Genomic DNA, 15,014 nt, shown 5'->3' with positions numbered 1-15,014 from the left:
CCGTGTGACTAGTACAGTGAACCGCTTAAGGCGGCGGCAAGGTACCCTACGACGACGGACTAACTAACTACAACGACCACACGCTGTAAGGCGGCGGCAAGCTACGTATGTACAGCAAGAACAATGCTTAAGGCGTGTAACTAAGTGACTTACTGGGCTGTAAGGCCCTTGTACAATGTTGGATGCGACAAGAGGTAATCGACCTGGGTGTTACCATGGTCGGTTGGCCTCCTTATATATTACAGAGAGTAACTATTTACAAATACAGAATATGCAAATCCTAATCCAATAAGAACCCCGCTCCGCTGTTGGCCATACGTGTCACTGACGTGTCATAGTGATGTCATTGGGTGGAGGTGGCTACGTGGGCTGAGGTAAGCGCGGATGGGGACGTGGCTTGGCGCTTAGCGTATGATATAAGCGCCGAGATCACGTGATTTGAAAAGTTGTCCGTTCGTCTTCGTTTAAATTCGAGAAAATGGGAATAAATTCCCTGGTATCAATTGTGTCTACGACACTGCCCCCCCCTTTAAGGGCCTTGGCAGCGCCAAGGGCCTTCCTTTTCATCTCCTTCTCGTATTTTTCTAAAATTTTCTCGGCATTTTTCAGATTTTCTCGAGGTTCCCAAGTGTTCTCTTCAGACCCGTAACCCTTCCATTTGACTCGGAAGAACCATTTCCCGTTTTGTTCCTTGGCATCGGTGATTCCTTCTACTTTGTATTCTTCTTCCCCGTCCACGGTGACAGGAGGGGGACAATTTTCAAAGGTGCGCTTCTTGTCTCTTTTGACTTTAGACAGGAGCCCTACATAGAAGACGTTGTGGATTCGCATGGTTGGAGGGAGTTCCAGGCGGTAGGCCCGGTTGGAGATTTTCTCAATAACCTTAAATGGTCCTAGGCGTTGTTCCGTAAGCTTTGGACTTAAGGTTTTGAGATTGACGTTTTTGGCGTCCAGCCAAGCTTCTTCCCCAATTACAAATTCCGTTGGGCCTCCTTCCTCCCTGGCCGTCATACGTTGTTTAGATTGCCGGAGTGCCGATTCCACTTCCTTCCATTGTGCCTCCATTGTCTGGGCAAGGTCGTCTGCTTCTGGGACGTTGGTTGGTATGTTTGACGGGGTTAAGGTGGGTTCCCATCCGTATAAGGCTTTGAAGGGAGTCTTCCCCGTGCTACTATGTACGGCATTGTTGTACGCAAACTCCGCCATTGGGAGCCATTTGGTCCAGTCCCGTTGGTTGATCCCTGAGTAAGCCCTGAGAAAATGTTCAATGGAGGGGTTCACCCTTTCCGTTTGGCCGTCGCTCTGGGGATGATAAGCTGAAGAGAAGTGAGGGTCTATTCCTAGGCGTTTGTATAGCGCTTTCAGGAATTTGTTGTTGAAGACCCTTCCCCTATCCAAGACTGTTTTTTCAGGCATTCCGTGCCGTTTCCACACATGTTCCAGGAATAGTTCCGCCAGCTCCGGTGCTTTGAGTTTTTTGGAACATTTGACAAAAATCCCGTACTTGGTGAAGCTGTCAACAATGACCAAGATTGAATCGCAAGTTCCGTCTCTGGGCAGGTCTACTATCATGTCATAAGACACATGTTGCCAAGGCCGTGTAGGTAATTCCAGGGGTTGAGGGGGGATGGACGCGTACTTGGGTTTCCTGATGCGTTGGCAAGTTTCACAGGAGTCTACGTGCCAGTACGTATCTGCGCGGATGCCCGGCCAATAGTAATTGCGTGAGATCAACTCCAAGGTTCGTTGCCTTCCTGGATGCCCTGCCAGTGGGCTGTCATGGAAGATTTGTAAGAGATCCGTCTGTAAGGTTCCGACATTGGGGACCACAATTCTTCCTTGGTAGAAGAGCAATCCTGCTTCCATTTGATAGTCCTTGAACGCCCGTTTGATGGACGAGGGCGCCTTTGATTCATTTTGGAGGAAGTTTAAGATTTCCTCCAGGGACTTGTCTTGGTCTAGGGCAGCCTCAATTTGACGTTGAAGTTCTTTTTCCGGTGTGATAATGGCTATATTGGCAAATACGGGACCGGGAGCATTGTCTGGTCGGCAGGAGGGACGTCAGCATGGTCCGAGCGGCGTGAGAGGGCATCTGGTTTCCCTGATTGTTTCCCCGGGCGATAAACTATCTGGAAATTATATCCGGCAAGGAGTAGGTGCCATTGTGCATGGCGTTGATTGAATGTCCGGGACTCCTTCCAGTATTCCAGGTTGCGGTGGTCTGTAAACACGGTGATTGGATGTGGTGTTCCTTCCAGAAATATGCGCCAGTGCTCAAAGGAGCGTATAATAGCTAGAAGCTCCTTGTCGTGCATGTCATAGTTTTGCTTGGCTCCCTTGAATGACTCCGACAAGAACCCTAATGGGTGCAGGCGTCCATCTTCCTGGCGTTGACTAAGTATAGAACCCAGGGCTGCACCGGAGGCGTCTGTTTCTAGGAAGTATGGTTTGGATGGATCCGCATGACAGAGAACCGGAGCATTGGTAATGGCGTCCTTCAATCCTTGGAAGGCATCTTGTTCCTTAGTATCCCATTTCCAGGTTGCGTCCTTCTTGACCAAGTTGTGCAAGGGCCTAGCCATGTGGCTAAAGTTGGCGACAAAACAACGTAGGAAGTTGGCAAACCCTAGAAACGATTGGACTTCTTTAACCTTAGTGGGAACCGGCCATTCCTGTACCGCCTGAATCTTGAGTTTATCCAGGCTGAACCCTTTATCGGAGACAATGATACCCAGGTATTCTACAGAGGTGACGTGGAAGGTACATTTAGATGCCTTGCAAAACAGTTGGTTCTCCATTAGCCGTTTTAGGACCTCATGAACGTGTTGTGTATGGGATGCATCGTCCTTAGAGTAGATCAGGATGTCATTGAGGTAGATGATGACGCATACATCCAATAGGTCCTTGAATAGTTTGTTCATAAAGTGTTGAAAGGCGGCGGGAGCGTTGGTAAGGCCGAAAGTCATGACTAGGGATTCGTATAAACCATATTTGGTGCGGAACGCAGTCTTCCATTCATCGCCTTCCTTAACTCGGACATTGTTATAACCCCATCTTAGGTCCAGCTTAGTGAAGACCTTGGCGCCGCAAAGCTGGGCCATAAGGTCATCTGGTCGGGGCAATGGATACACATTTTTCTTTGTCCTGTTGTTGAGGCAACGGTAGTCAACAACCAAGCGGCGGGAACCATCCTTTTTGGGCACAAACATTACGGGGGAGCTGATGGAAGACTTGCTTGGGCAAATTTTCCCGGCTTTGAGTTTGTCCCTTAGCCAATCCTTGAGTGTGGCGGATTCGGCGTCCGTCATGCTGTATAGGGGCGAGTTCAAGGGACCTTCCTCCGTGAGTTCTATGCCAATATCGTAATGTCTGTGAGGAGGAAGCTTATTGAATTCTTCCTCTCCGAATACCTTGGCGTATTGATGGTACTTGGGGGGAACTCCTTCAAGGGGGTTCTTGTCAGCTTCCTCCTCTTCGGCAATGGCCACGTGTTCTGGTGGGGCATGAGGAAAGGAGAGGGTGCGTTGGTTCCAATCAATTTCTGGGTTGTGAGCGTCTAGCCACTTCAGTCCCAAGATGGCGGTGTGAGACCCTGTATTGCAGATAAGGAAGGTCTTGGTCATTTTCTTGCCATCAAAGGAGAAGGTTAGGTTGGCCTTCTTCCAGATTTTGCCTGCCTGGGGGCTCGACCCATCGAGCATAGTAACGGTACGGGGGTGAGGGAGATCTATTAGAGGGAGGCGTAGTGTCTCGGCGGTGCGTGGGTGGAGGAATGAGGATGTGGCGCCTGAATCAATCAGGACTTCTAATGTATCCGCTTCTTTCTCTGGTTGAATTGGGATTGTAAAAAGTGGGGCGTTTCTATTGGTACTATTTGATATATTACAAAATTCAAAACAACCAGAGTCCTTGGGGTCCTTGCGCGCGGCAGCAGGTACCCTTACTCTTTTCCCGATTGGTACTCGGAGTCTTTGCCAATCTTGGCGGCTTCCTTGGCTTTCCCCTTGTCCTCCTTTGGGGTAGCCTTCCAGCCGGTTCTACACTCGGCAAACTTGTGTCCGGCCCTTCTGCATTTCACACAGAGGCCTTCTGCGCGGCGGCGGTTACGTTCTTCTTCCGAGACGTAGTTGGGATCGGAAGAGAGGGGGCCGGTTTTGGTGGCCTGTTGGCCGGTACTCGCCCCCCGGTTGGGGGTGGTGGAAGATTTGCCAGACTTATTACCCTGTTGCGGGTGGCTGGCTCTCTCCTCGCGGAGGGCGTTGTCAATAATGAGGGCAGCATCTTGCAGCTCCCTCAGGGTGCGGGGTTGCCTCTCCCTTGTGGCAATCTGTTTTTGGACCTGCCAGTGGAGTCCCCGCGCGAACTGGCCACGGAGTGCGGCGTCGTTCCAGTCAAGCTCCATTTGCAGCGTGCGGAACTTAGTAATGTATTCGGCACAGGTGCCGGATTGGGTGAGGGAAGTGATCTTCCGCTCCGCTGCTCTGGTAGCGTCCGGGTCTCCGAACGCAGCCAGGAATTCGACTTTAAACTCATCCACGGTTTGGATGAGCGCGCGATGGGACCCTAGTTGGTCCAAGTGGGGGTGGGCCCAGGCCCCGGCCGCTTCCTCCATATTCATGAGAAGGAAGCTGAGGACCTCCAAGTCCGAGGGGAACTGCCTCTGGTTGAGACGTACCCAGGCCAACATTCGAGTCAGCCACTGTTTGGCCTCCAAGCCTATTTTGCCTTTGAAGGCATCTGGGTGGTCCACTTTCACAGTGGAGGGGGCTGGAGGCAGCGCCGGGGTAGTGACAGGTGCTGGCGGAGGTCCTTGGGGGGCTGCTGGAGCCGGTCCTGAAGGGAAGGACGAGGAAGGGTAGGGATTGAAAAGGGATAGGGGGTCGCGCCTGGGGGCCCCTGTGGAGATGATGGGGGCTGGGGCCCCAAGGAATGGTTGAGCCTTGCCAATAGGCTCGGCTTTGGGCGCGGCCCTGGGAGTTTCCTTGACCGCGGGGGGTTTTTGTTCTTCTGGGGTATGGGGACCCCGGGCGGATTGGAGCTGGGTAAGCCCATCCTTGACAACATTGACCGCTTGTGAGATATTCTTGACGTTGGTTTGAACCTCTCGACTAATTTCAGTTTGTTCCAAGAGGGTCCGCTTGATGCGGTCGACTTGGGATTGGAGCCCCCAGAGAAGGTGGATGACCCGCTTGAGTGAGACTTTGCCGAGCTCAGGGGAGGCTGGCAGAAGGAAGGGTCCCAACTCTCCCTGATCAATAGGGGAGCGGGCTTGAGAGGGCGGCCGGGAGCGGGTTGCCATAGAATGAGTGGGGTAGGACCGGCCAGCGTGGGAGGATGCCCGAGAAGAAGAACAAGGGGGAGTGCGGGAGGTAATGGTGACGGTGTGTGGGGGGTTATGCCTATATCAGGACTTATGAGCGCTTTATTACTCGATCGCTAAGACCTTGCGTCAAACGACCTAGCGTTGAACAGTAGGAATCACTAATCACAGCCGTGGACAGGCGTGATGTAGGACCCAGTCTCTGCAAGCGGGTGTATCGGCTGTCTAGGTCCGCTGGTAAAAGGTGCGGCGACCGGGGGTATGCGGGCAATAGGGACTGTCTGCCTTATAGCAATTTGGTACTAGGAGGGGACGACGCTGGTTTGATTATTAACAGCGAAAGGCGATCCCAATCTCCGGTATTTCCCTTGTGCTAGTACAGGAGTCCTTCTTGTTGTTGAGCTAAGTGTGGGTGTGCTGGTGGGCACGGTTTGCAACCGACTTCAGGTTGATTACCTAGTGTCCTAGACGTCTGTAAGGACGTCAAGGGTGCTGGCGCTTGTGGCCGTGTGACTAGTACAGTGAACCGCTTAAGGCGGCGGCGAGGTACCCTACGACGACGGACTAACTAACTACGACGACCACACGCTGTAAGGCGGCGGCAAGCTACGTATGTACAGCGAGAACGACGCTTAAGGCGTGTAACTAAGTGACTTACTGGGCTGTAAGGCCCTTGTACAATGTTGGATGCAACAAGAGGTAATCGACCTGGGTGTTACCATGGTTGGTTGGCCTCCTTATATATTACAGAGAGTAACTATTTACAAATACAGAATATGCAAATCCTAATCCAATAAGAACCCCGCTCCGCTGTTGGCCATACGTGTCACTGACGTGTCATAGTGATGTCATTGGGTGGAGGTGGCTACGTGGGCTGAGGTAAGCGCGGATGGGGACGTGGCTCGGCGCTTAGCGTATGATATAAGCGCCGAGATCACGTGATTTGAAAAGTTGTCCGTTTGTCTTCGTTTAAATTCGAGAAAATGGGAATAAATTCCCTGGTATCGATTGTGTCTATGACATAGGGCCACAGACTTTAAATCTATTTGTATCATAGGTCCAAGCTTAGTTGTGACATGGGACATATATTTCTCAGTGAGTCACTGTATTTGACTTGTGCTTCAGCTTGGCTGGTAGCTGCCCAATATCCACAGTTAAATATATCATATGGACATATAGTGTTACACCCTTGAAAATGATACCATTAGATTCACATCTTTTTTCTGATATTTTTACTATTTTTATGGACTTGATATCTTTTGTTTTTTCATCACATGATCTTGGTGCTTATTTATGCCAAGATGCTGCACCAAGATGCCATGCCAAGGGTGCTTAGGAGAAATCCATGCTTCTTATTTCATACAGACTCTTCTATTCTCATGCGCATTGACCATGTATATACTCTCTACTTGTCTATATAAACAGCAGGGAAATTGCTTGGAGACCCCAAGTCAATTTTACCTTGTCTCCTATTCACAAAACAGGTTATCAGAAGCCAGCTAAGTAGTCTGGTTGCCAGTAGCACCACTGCTACCCCTTACCTAACTCACCACACCTCCCAGGCCTAAGGCCCCTTTGTCAGTAGTTAGCCTTAGAAGCGCCTTAAGCACTATAGATACAGTAGTATGGCCTAGCAATTAGTCAGTAGTTACCTTGTATTAGTTACAGCCCCAAGCACCTGCTACTAGTGTGTACCCACCTTACAGTGGTGCACAACATATAGACTCTTACCACATGTATTTAAATTTGTCAACTCTGACCAATCCTTGTCAAAATATGGCTAGGATGGTCTGAATGTTCTGGCCAGAATCAAAAACGTGATTATCTCATGTTTACTGACCATTTGTTTCACCCATGATGTCCTGTATAACAAATATGCGGAATTTCAACACCCACAGATTTTGCCACGGAAGTTCTGCAGCGTCTGGATCCATGATGAGCACCAGTACTTTGCTCTGTCACAACTGCGTCATCATCCCATTCTATAAACCACTCCATTCTGGCGGCGCTTGGTTTGATACCTACTCTGGCGCTTACATAATTCACCACATGACCGTGTGAGTATTGTGTAGCTACCAACAACCGCGAAGTCACTACACATGGCGAGTCAAGTTCCAATAGATACCCATAGTGTATGGCCGGAAACTACAATCAGTGGGGCGATGGTACGTCTCATAACAGCTGGAGATTTATTGGAGAGCTATTAATTGACAAAGATGATTTCAGCCCATAAACGAAATTATGGTCCACTTACAAGAACATGGTTGCAAGAACGTAACTGAAGACTTAGACCTTCACAAATGTAGCCAGTATCCCGTGGCCAGCGGTGGCTTTGGCGATGTGTTCTACGGAACACTTCGTAATGGTAGTCCTGTTGCCATAAAATGTCTTCGAATATTTGTCGGAACCCAAGAAGAAGAAGGAAAAAGGCAGTTGAGAGTGGGTCATGCATTTCTTCCAAATGAAATATTCTGAACTTAATTTAGCGCGCCGCTCATGAAATATATATTTGGTCGAAGTGTGACCATCCTCATGTACTTGACCTAGTTGGGGTAGCCCAATACCAAGAGCGCATAGCAATGGTGTCACCTTGGATGCCCAGGGGAAACTTAACGTGGTATCTGTCCCAGAATCCCCATGCGGATCGGCATCAAATGGTGAGACCTTTTATAAATCTTATAGAGTCCTCTACAACATATGGTTAGTGTGTACAAATTACAGACGGGGTGGCTTACTTGCACGATAGAGGGATCGTGAGTATCCTTTGTGATTCCCATGCTTGTGCATAACAATGTATCGCAAACTTTGCCACTAATTAGGTTCATGGTGACATCAAAGGGGTAAGTGGTCAAGCATAGAAAATTAGCAAAAGACGAGCTTTGTCTTCGAAAGCTTAACGTTTTAGTATCAGAAGAACATATCCCTATGCTCACTGATTTTGGCACATCATCACTAAGCAATTATACCCTCCAGTTTACGAGGGGAACAGGGAGCGGAGTCACTGCCACAGTCCGTTATACGGTGCGTAATTTAGCATACGATCGTATTTGAATTATAATCGCCTTCCAACAACTAATTAAACGCATAGGCGCCGGAGATTCTTATGGAGGAAACTAAGCTTACCACGGAAGGGGATATATATGGGCTTGGGATGGTAAGTTTCTCAGTCTTATTCTTTAAGAAGATTACATGGTACTCCTTAGACTATGCTGGTGCGTTCTAATCAATTCTGCTAGTTTAACTCCCCCATGATTGAGCATGTTACAGGAAATAACTACAGGTCGTCCTCCATACCACGAGAGTGTCAATGAGGCTATTATTGTTCGAAAGATTACAACTGGAGTGCACCCAGCCCGGCCCAAGCACGATTTAATGGGTAGCAAAGATCAATCGAACGTTTTATGGAAACTATTCGAGAATTGCTGGGCATTTGACCCATGTCAGCGACCAAAGGCTATCGAACTATTGGATAAGGTATGCCATCCATTTATAGTTGAAACGACAGTAAATAAATCAAGAACGGATGGTAGCTTAGAACACTTGTTCGCCCAACGATGCGATTCGACGTTATCGAAGAGACAATGGTAACTAAAGCATTCCATTCGATCTCCAGTAGACTGATATACTGGGCAATACAGACCACGGGAGAAATATTGCTGTGTCTTTATTATCATGGCTGCAAAACCGTGACTGAGGCGCCCAACCTACAGAGGTGGCCACCTATTAGCGACCCTGAAAGCCAGTATATGCTTTCACGTAATGATGAACTTGCGTTTAAAGGTGCGATATTGTCCGGCTTCGCTCAAAAGTCCAGTCAAGAACATTTCCAGCAAAGCCTAGTAAGTCGATTATCGATACGCTCTGATATCTATTTATTGCGCAACTCCCCCGAGTAGGCATACGAGGCTTACATATGGTCACGGTGTAATCACCCTCATATATTAAATTTGATTGGGGTGGCTCGGATCCAAGACTCTCTCGCAATGGTGTCTCCTTGGATAGGATACGGTCGTCTGACAGACTATATCACTAGAAATAAAGGGATTAGAGATTGCTGTAAAGTGGTACGCTCCCATGGTTGAGACGACTTACACACCTTTGAATTATTGGCCAAATTAGTCCACGCAAGTGGCAGATGCTGTGGCTTATCTCCATTCAAACCAAATTGTAAGTAGCTCATGTGTTAATTGAATATTACGGTGGTGCCTGAGTCCGCTTCTATGTCTTAGATTCATTGGAACATCAACATAGTAAGAATGGGCGTCTCATTACATCGACTTGAATGACTCAAAACCCTTCACCTAGAGCAATCTCCTTGTTGCAGATCATGAATGCATCAAACTATGTGGGTTTGAAAAGGCCCGTATATATCGACAAGAACTCCTCGGATTTCCCGGGCTTCTTCCGGATTCATGCGAGTCTATGGAATTATTTGGCTATCTTCAGGGGATTGAGATCGGTATGCTTGGGACGGTTAGTGGTTTATCATATTATTGACCCTCATTTTGATTGACCAAATCTAAAACTAGACAATACTGGTGCGTGAGATAAATAAAACTCGTCTGTTGACCATCCTTGTTCTAATACATTAATCAGAGTATCATTATTTCTGGACGGTCTGGAATAGGGCGCTCACTCTTATCCAGCGAATTCACCATCCGTGGTAAGCTTGAGCGCCCCGACCAATATTTCCCTATCAATGATCAGGGAAATCTATTGTGGTCGTTGGTCAATAACTGCTGGAATGCGAACGAATGGCTTAGACCAACAGCCGCTACGGTGCGCGATGCTGTAGGTTCAAGTGCCTGCCTTATTTGAAGATTATACTCAGAATTGTCATTAGATGTCAACGTTCTCAGATGAAAGCATCTGGAAGTCAGATATTTGAGCCAGTAAAGACCCCACCGCGAGAAAATGAACAGCTAGGGAGTTTCCATTCTTTGCATTTTGTTGGAGTTTGAGGCGCAGATGAAGGCCGTTTCAGGAGCTCGCCTTTTTTCTCACAATATACATAACTCCCGATGACTCGATGATAATGGTTGACTACCCGTAAGATACGTGCAAGATCTGGCACAGTCAGAAGGCCAAATAAACGGTCCGTCGGATACGGGCCGACTCCGCTCCGATGATCTAGGTAGGACCCCAGACGCATGCACCTCCCGTAAGACGGAAGTGGCACAGCCGCGTGGGTGGAGTCTACATTTCTAGACCAAGCGTGATTCGTCTCCTTGACCAATTTACAATTACACCAACAGACCATAAATGCAATCGTTTTTAACATACAACGTCATATATGAGTATATAAAGAAATAAAAATCAGTAGCCTGTGACATGTCTGGCGTGTTTGGCCCCACTACTTGTGCGCGGATGAGGTCCTTGCAAGGTATATGGGGCCACGGAAACAGGGGACCTTGGAACGACGGTTGCGTTTACATGACCACCTCATTTTTGAGCACGCCAGAGACCATTATTACAAAGGTTAACATTTTATTGTATTTTTGTGCGTTGCATGCATGTGTTACAATGTATTTGTGGTACGTACAAATTGTGGTCTGCATACAAAATGGCTGCCAAGACTGGACCCTGAGCAGTTTAGAATAATTTAGACTCACTTGCATGTCTGGAAGGGGGGGGTGACCCCCCCTTCCAGACTTAGTCGTCTGACCTCACTTCCAGAAGTCTGGAAAGGGGTCCTTGGCGGCTGTTGGGGCGGATGCTAACAAATTTGATTTTTGGCTAGGGTCTTTATTTGCGTCCGGGGAGTCTGGAACGTCCAGACGGCTAAATGACGCTCCAGATGCCAGTTTCTACCTTACGGGTAGTCAACCAATCTTTACTATGAGTCCGATACAAATAAACCATTTTATATCTCCTATCAAACATGGCATTAGGCGTATCCTTTAATTCAACCACTTGTAGTGTCGCATGAGGCCCATTTTGGTGGTTAAAAGGGACGTTTTGCGACGAAGCCTGCGGAGTCACAAAACAGCGACTTAGCCGGAGCATGTAGCGAGTCACGTGACGACCGCTTCACGTCGTGTCGACTTGCGTCCGACCTCCTCCACCGTCCGGCCTCGTATACACCGAGTGTCGCGGCACGCCTTTGCGTGTCGTTTTATCCCACCCACCATCCCATAGGTCACGAGAGCTGGTTTGGGCCGCCCACCCACGAGCCAGACTCGCGGTCGGGCGCCCCCGGTCCACCCTCGCTGCTTCGCAGCCGCGGGGGTTCCCCAACCTCACCGGTCTGGGTCTCGTGGCCGACGCGGACGAGCGGGCAGAGGATAAGTCCTGAAAGTGATGTCCGTCAAAGTGCTTGATCATGTGATCATTCTTGTGGGTAAGTTACCATATCGCGTGTTATGTACATTAATTAATTTAGTATGTATTAACGAGCATATCAAAGAGTCCATGATGGGTCGAGGAGTCACTATGTTAGAGCAAGATACAAAATACCGTAATAAATGGCGTCGTGATATCGTTCAGTCAGAAGCCCAGGGTTCTATAACTTCCCTAAATTGCTGACCGGTCATAATCGCATCAAAAACGGCGAATGCAATGATCTGAGTCAAACCCTTTTCGGATGTCTATATATATCAAATATTCTCAGTACGATTTGCCAGAGGGCCTGTTTATTTCGGGATTCTGGGACGTGCACATCCCAGTGATCTGTACTGTGCAAGATCAGCATACTAAGAACAAGTAGTTTGAGTAGAAATCGGGCTGAGAATGGGGTCAATATATATTGGCTTTGAGAAACAGACGTTGGAGACGGGGATGTGTAGCGGTGGAAGGGGTGGAAGGGGTGAATCTCCGCGTGTGCGGGCACGTGCTATGTATATGCGACTGGAGAGTATACCCCCGTTTGCTCCCTACTTCAACGTACATCTCTCAGTCCGATTTGTGCGGGGGAAACATACATAGCCCATAGTTCTCAGGCCACACGGGAAAGAAGATATTTTTAATTGACATATTGGATTTCAGAATCTTATTAAAGCACAGCGTGTATATCTTATAGTAATATGATCCATGCTTTGCGATTTACTCCGATTTCTTGTGATGATTTAATGAAATGCATTGCTGGAAAAGATTCGGAACACATCGAGGCCAGCGCATAAGCACTGGAGAAGCCGGCGTCCTTTGCTAAACATGGGGTAGTATAACCACAAAAATACAATAATATACAACACACCGAACAAAATTGCAGTAAGAGAACACAAATTGAGTTCCTGTTAGTGACCGTCGACAAGCATACATAGAGCTCCAAGCTTCCTTGGGCACCAAAAGACCCAGCCTTCACACGAATTGGGCAGGCTCAATTCCAAATGCGCCAGTGATATCGTCCTCTACTAGGTTCCAGCCCGTGACACCATCAAGCTGATCAAGATTAAAGGTCCAGATAGCGTCGGTTTCAACTTCGCCGCGAAGCATTTCGGTAGCCTTGTAGTCTCTAGTAATATATGCAGACAGGACCGGAGTGAACTGGACGGCAACATTAGACTTGGCACTGTCCATGTCTCATAAGTGGTGTGTAGATAAGGACCGCTTTAAGAAACATACCCGACACCCGTCCAAAGCATCGTTGGCTCGTAGCGTTGGTTAATCCCGTCTCCCCTGACAAATCCTTTAAAAAATTGAGAAGGGTCCAAACAAAACATTGGATAACATACCAATACTCAAGTTGGCACGACTATCGGTATTGTTCTTGCAAACAAGCTTCTTGGTAGCATGTCCTTTTGCATTATGACCGAATCGCTTCTGTCCAGCTTTTCCAGAGATCCTGCTGACCTCTCCGCTCTACGAATAATTCCGTTAGCCAGTACGTCTTGCTCGGTATCCAAGTCGAACGCACCGCAACCTCGACCCAGGCGGCAGAGTCTACAAGATTATCCCAATCCTACACTACCGCTTAGCCCGTATAACATTTTAGAGTTGACATACGCCCTTACAGTTTGAGCGTATCCAAAGGCCAGTCTTTGTTGATAATGAAGCGCGGCTTTGGAGTGTCCCTTTGCACGAAAAGTGATCACCTCTACAAAATGTCAAATTCGTACTGGTGACTGTAGAAAGTCTTTCTTACTCCACACAACAGGAAATTGATCTCTATAAAGTTTTGAGGAATTCGGTGGCTCAAACATGAGCATTAAAGTCGTATCCCTAACGAAAGTTATGGTCAGAGCAAATCTCGACATGGCAAGAAGGAAATCGACTTTTGAAGTCCATACGAGTAGATATTCAATGTTTTACTGGCCATTGAGCCCGTCGGCTTGTATAGGTTATGGCAGAAAGAAAAAACAAGAGTGTGTGGCTATGAGAGGAATAAGCTTGAAAGAGCGAGGCATTGGAAGCGCGAGCGGGACATTTGTTGTGTTTTATGTGGGAACACATGTTGTTGAGAGTATTCAAATCAACTCCAAGGTGATAATCCCGGTGATTCTAGAACCGGACTGCTATAGCCGCACCGGTCAAGGTTGAGCCAGGAACAAAGTCACGTGTGGTAATTACTAAGCACCTGTCAAGAACTCTGGCAGGTATTCTATGCAAAAATTCCCCTTGGTTCCTGGCTTGCCACAATTGCTGTCCCCAACCATTGTTACATATTGAGCCTCCGGAACAAAATAAATATAATGCCCGCCCAGTCTCAATTCTTTGATCTCAAACCTGAATATTGATATGCCACAAATTAAGGTAGCTGGAATTACAGCCCCATAAAGTCTCTGTGTCTAAAGATAACAATAAAAGAATACAAAACCTTGTTTCAATATTGATGTATAGCAATCACACCAAATTTGGAAGACAAGCAATTTAAAACTCAACCCAACTGATTGAGAAAGAACCACTCACGTTGTCCTCCACAAAATTCCAGAGAGTCACACCGTCCATTTTGCTCAGCTTGTTGAGATCATAGGACCAAATTGCATTGGTCTCCATCTTGCCACAAAGTATTTTGGTGGCTAAATGACAAAAGCCCATCAACCTAGCCGTGTTCATGGAGGGGAACATGCGCACATACCCTGATAGTTGCAAGTAACCTGGACAGTCAAATTGGGGGTGAATTTAGTGGTTACATTGGATCTGGTGCTGTTTAAAATGGAAAATCAGAAAAAATGTGATACAACTTATGGCTGAGGCTCACGCAATGTTGGTCCATACAAGTATAGGCTCAAACTTTTGGTCAGCACCCTTTCCGTTGAGAAGACCTGTACCAAACCATGGTTGTAAGAGAACGTAATAAGTAATAGTAGCATGAAGTACTGATGCATACCAATACTTAAGTTGACCACCCCACTAGAGTTATTCTTGCATACAAAATGCTCAGAGTCATCTCTATGGATACTTTGGTCAAATATCAACTGATCTGTGGCACCAGAGAGATTGCTAATAACTCCCCTCTTTCTGCAAGGTAAATGATTAATTTAATAAATGATACAACAGTTGAAGCTCACCTGTGCCTTGACCCATGCAGTTGGGTGGAAAATATAATTTTGATCCTTTATGCATGGTTATTGAGACTTCAGCAAGACGGCATTTGGGGACTTACCACTTGACCATATGCAAAGGCAAAGCAGGGGAGGTACTGGATACTGCTCCCACTACAGTTTTTTACTGGAAAAGTCAATACCTCTGTGCGTGTATGGTTACATATGTTTAACTATGTGATATGAAATACCTACTCCAGACAACGGGGAATTGG

General features: G+C 47.5%; 3 protein-coding genes across 3 annotated transcripts; 1 reads left to right on the top strand and 2 right to left on the bottom strand.

Annotated features, from left to right (window-relative positions):
• Nucleotides 1–429: 429 nt before the first annotated feature.
• Nucleotides 430–5,299, bottom strand: RhiXN_12233 (Retrotransposable element Tf2 protein; the record flags this gene model as incomplete). Its single annotated transcript, XM_043332048.1, has 3 exons — nucleotides 430–1,968; nucleotides 2,031–3,870; nucleotides 3,945–5,299. 3 exons carry the CDS (start codon nucleotides 5,297–5,299, stop codon nucleotides 430–432), a joined length of 4,734 nt encoding a protein of 1,577 aa, XP_043186809.1.
• A 2,183-nt stretch (nucleotides 5,300–7,482) lies between these two features.
• RhiXN_12232 (Tyrosine kinase specific for activated) lies at nucleotides 7,483–10,208 on the top strand (the record flags this gene model as incomplete). The annotated part of the gene is made up of 18 exons (XM_043332047.1): nucleotides 7,483–7,485; nucleotides 7,547–7,759; nucleotides 7,807–7,977; nucleotides 8,026–8,073; nucleotides 8,140–8,160; nucleotides 8,213–8,341; nucleotides 8,409–8,474; nucleotides 8,524–8,532; nucleotides 8,588–8,794; nucleotides 8,851–8,904; nucleotides 8,959–9,159; nucleotides 9,217–9,384; nucleotides 9,440–9,487; nucleotides 9,550–9,570; nucleotides 9,626–9,793; nucleotides 9,850–9,858; nucleotides 9,917–10,111; nucleotides 10,164–10,208. The coding sequence occupies 18 exons, from the start codon at nucleotides 7,483–7,485 to the stop codon at nucleotides 10,206–10,208; spliced, it is 1,776 nt and encodes a 591-aa protein (XP_043186808.1).
• Nucleotides 10,209–12,616: 2,408 nt separating this feature from the next.
• Nucleotides 12,617–14,872, bottom strand: RhiXN_12231 (uncharacterized protein; the record flags this gene model as incomplete). The annotated part of the gene is made up of 11 exons (XM_043332046.1): nucleotides 12,617–12,827; nucleotides 12,881–12,944; nucleotides 12,991–13,117; nucleotides 13,173–13,217; nucleotides 13,270–13,329; nucleotides 14,165–14,274; nucleotides 14,334–14,401; nucleotides 14,457–14,520; nucleotides 14,586–14,716; nucleotides 14,767–14,811; nucleotides 14,862–14,872. The coding sequence occupies 11 exons, from the start codon at nucleotides 14,870–14,872 to the stop codon at nucleotides 12,617–12,619; spliced, it is 936 nt and encodes a 311-aa protein (XP_043186807.1).
• Nucleotides 14,873–15,014: the final 142 nt, after the last annotated feature.

Source organism: Rhizoctonia solani, chromosome 15, assembly GCF_016906535.1.
Source record: "Rhizoctonia solani chromosome 15, complete sequence".
Classification (NCBI taxonomy): domain Eukaryota; kingdom Fungi; phylum Basidiomycota; class Agaricomycetes; order Cantharellales; family Ceratobasidiaceae; genus Rhizoctonia; species Rhizoctonia solani.
Note: the sequence above shows the minus strand (reverse complement) of the source record. Positions and strands in the feature narration are given on the sequence as shown.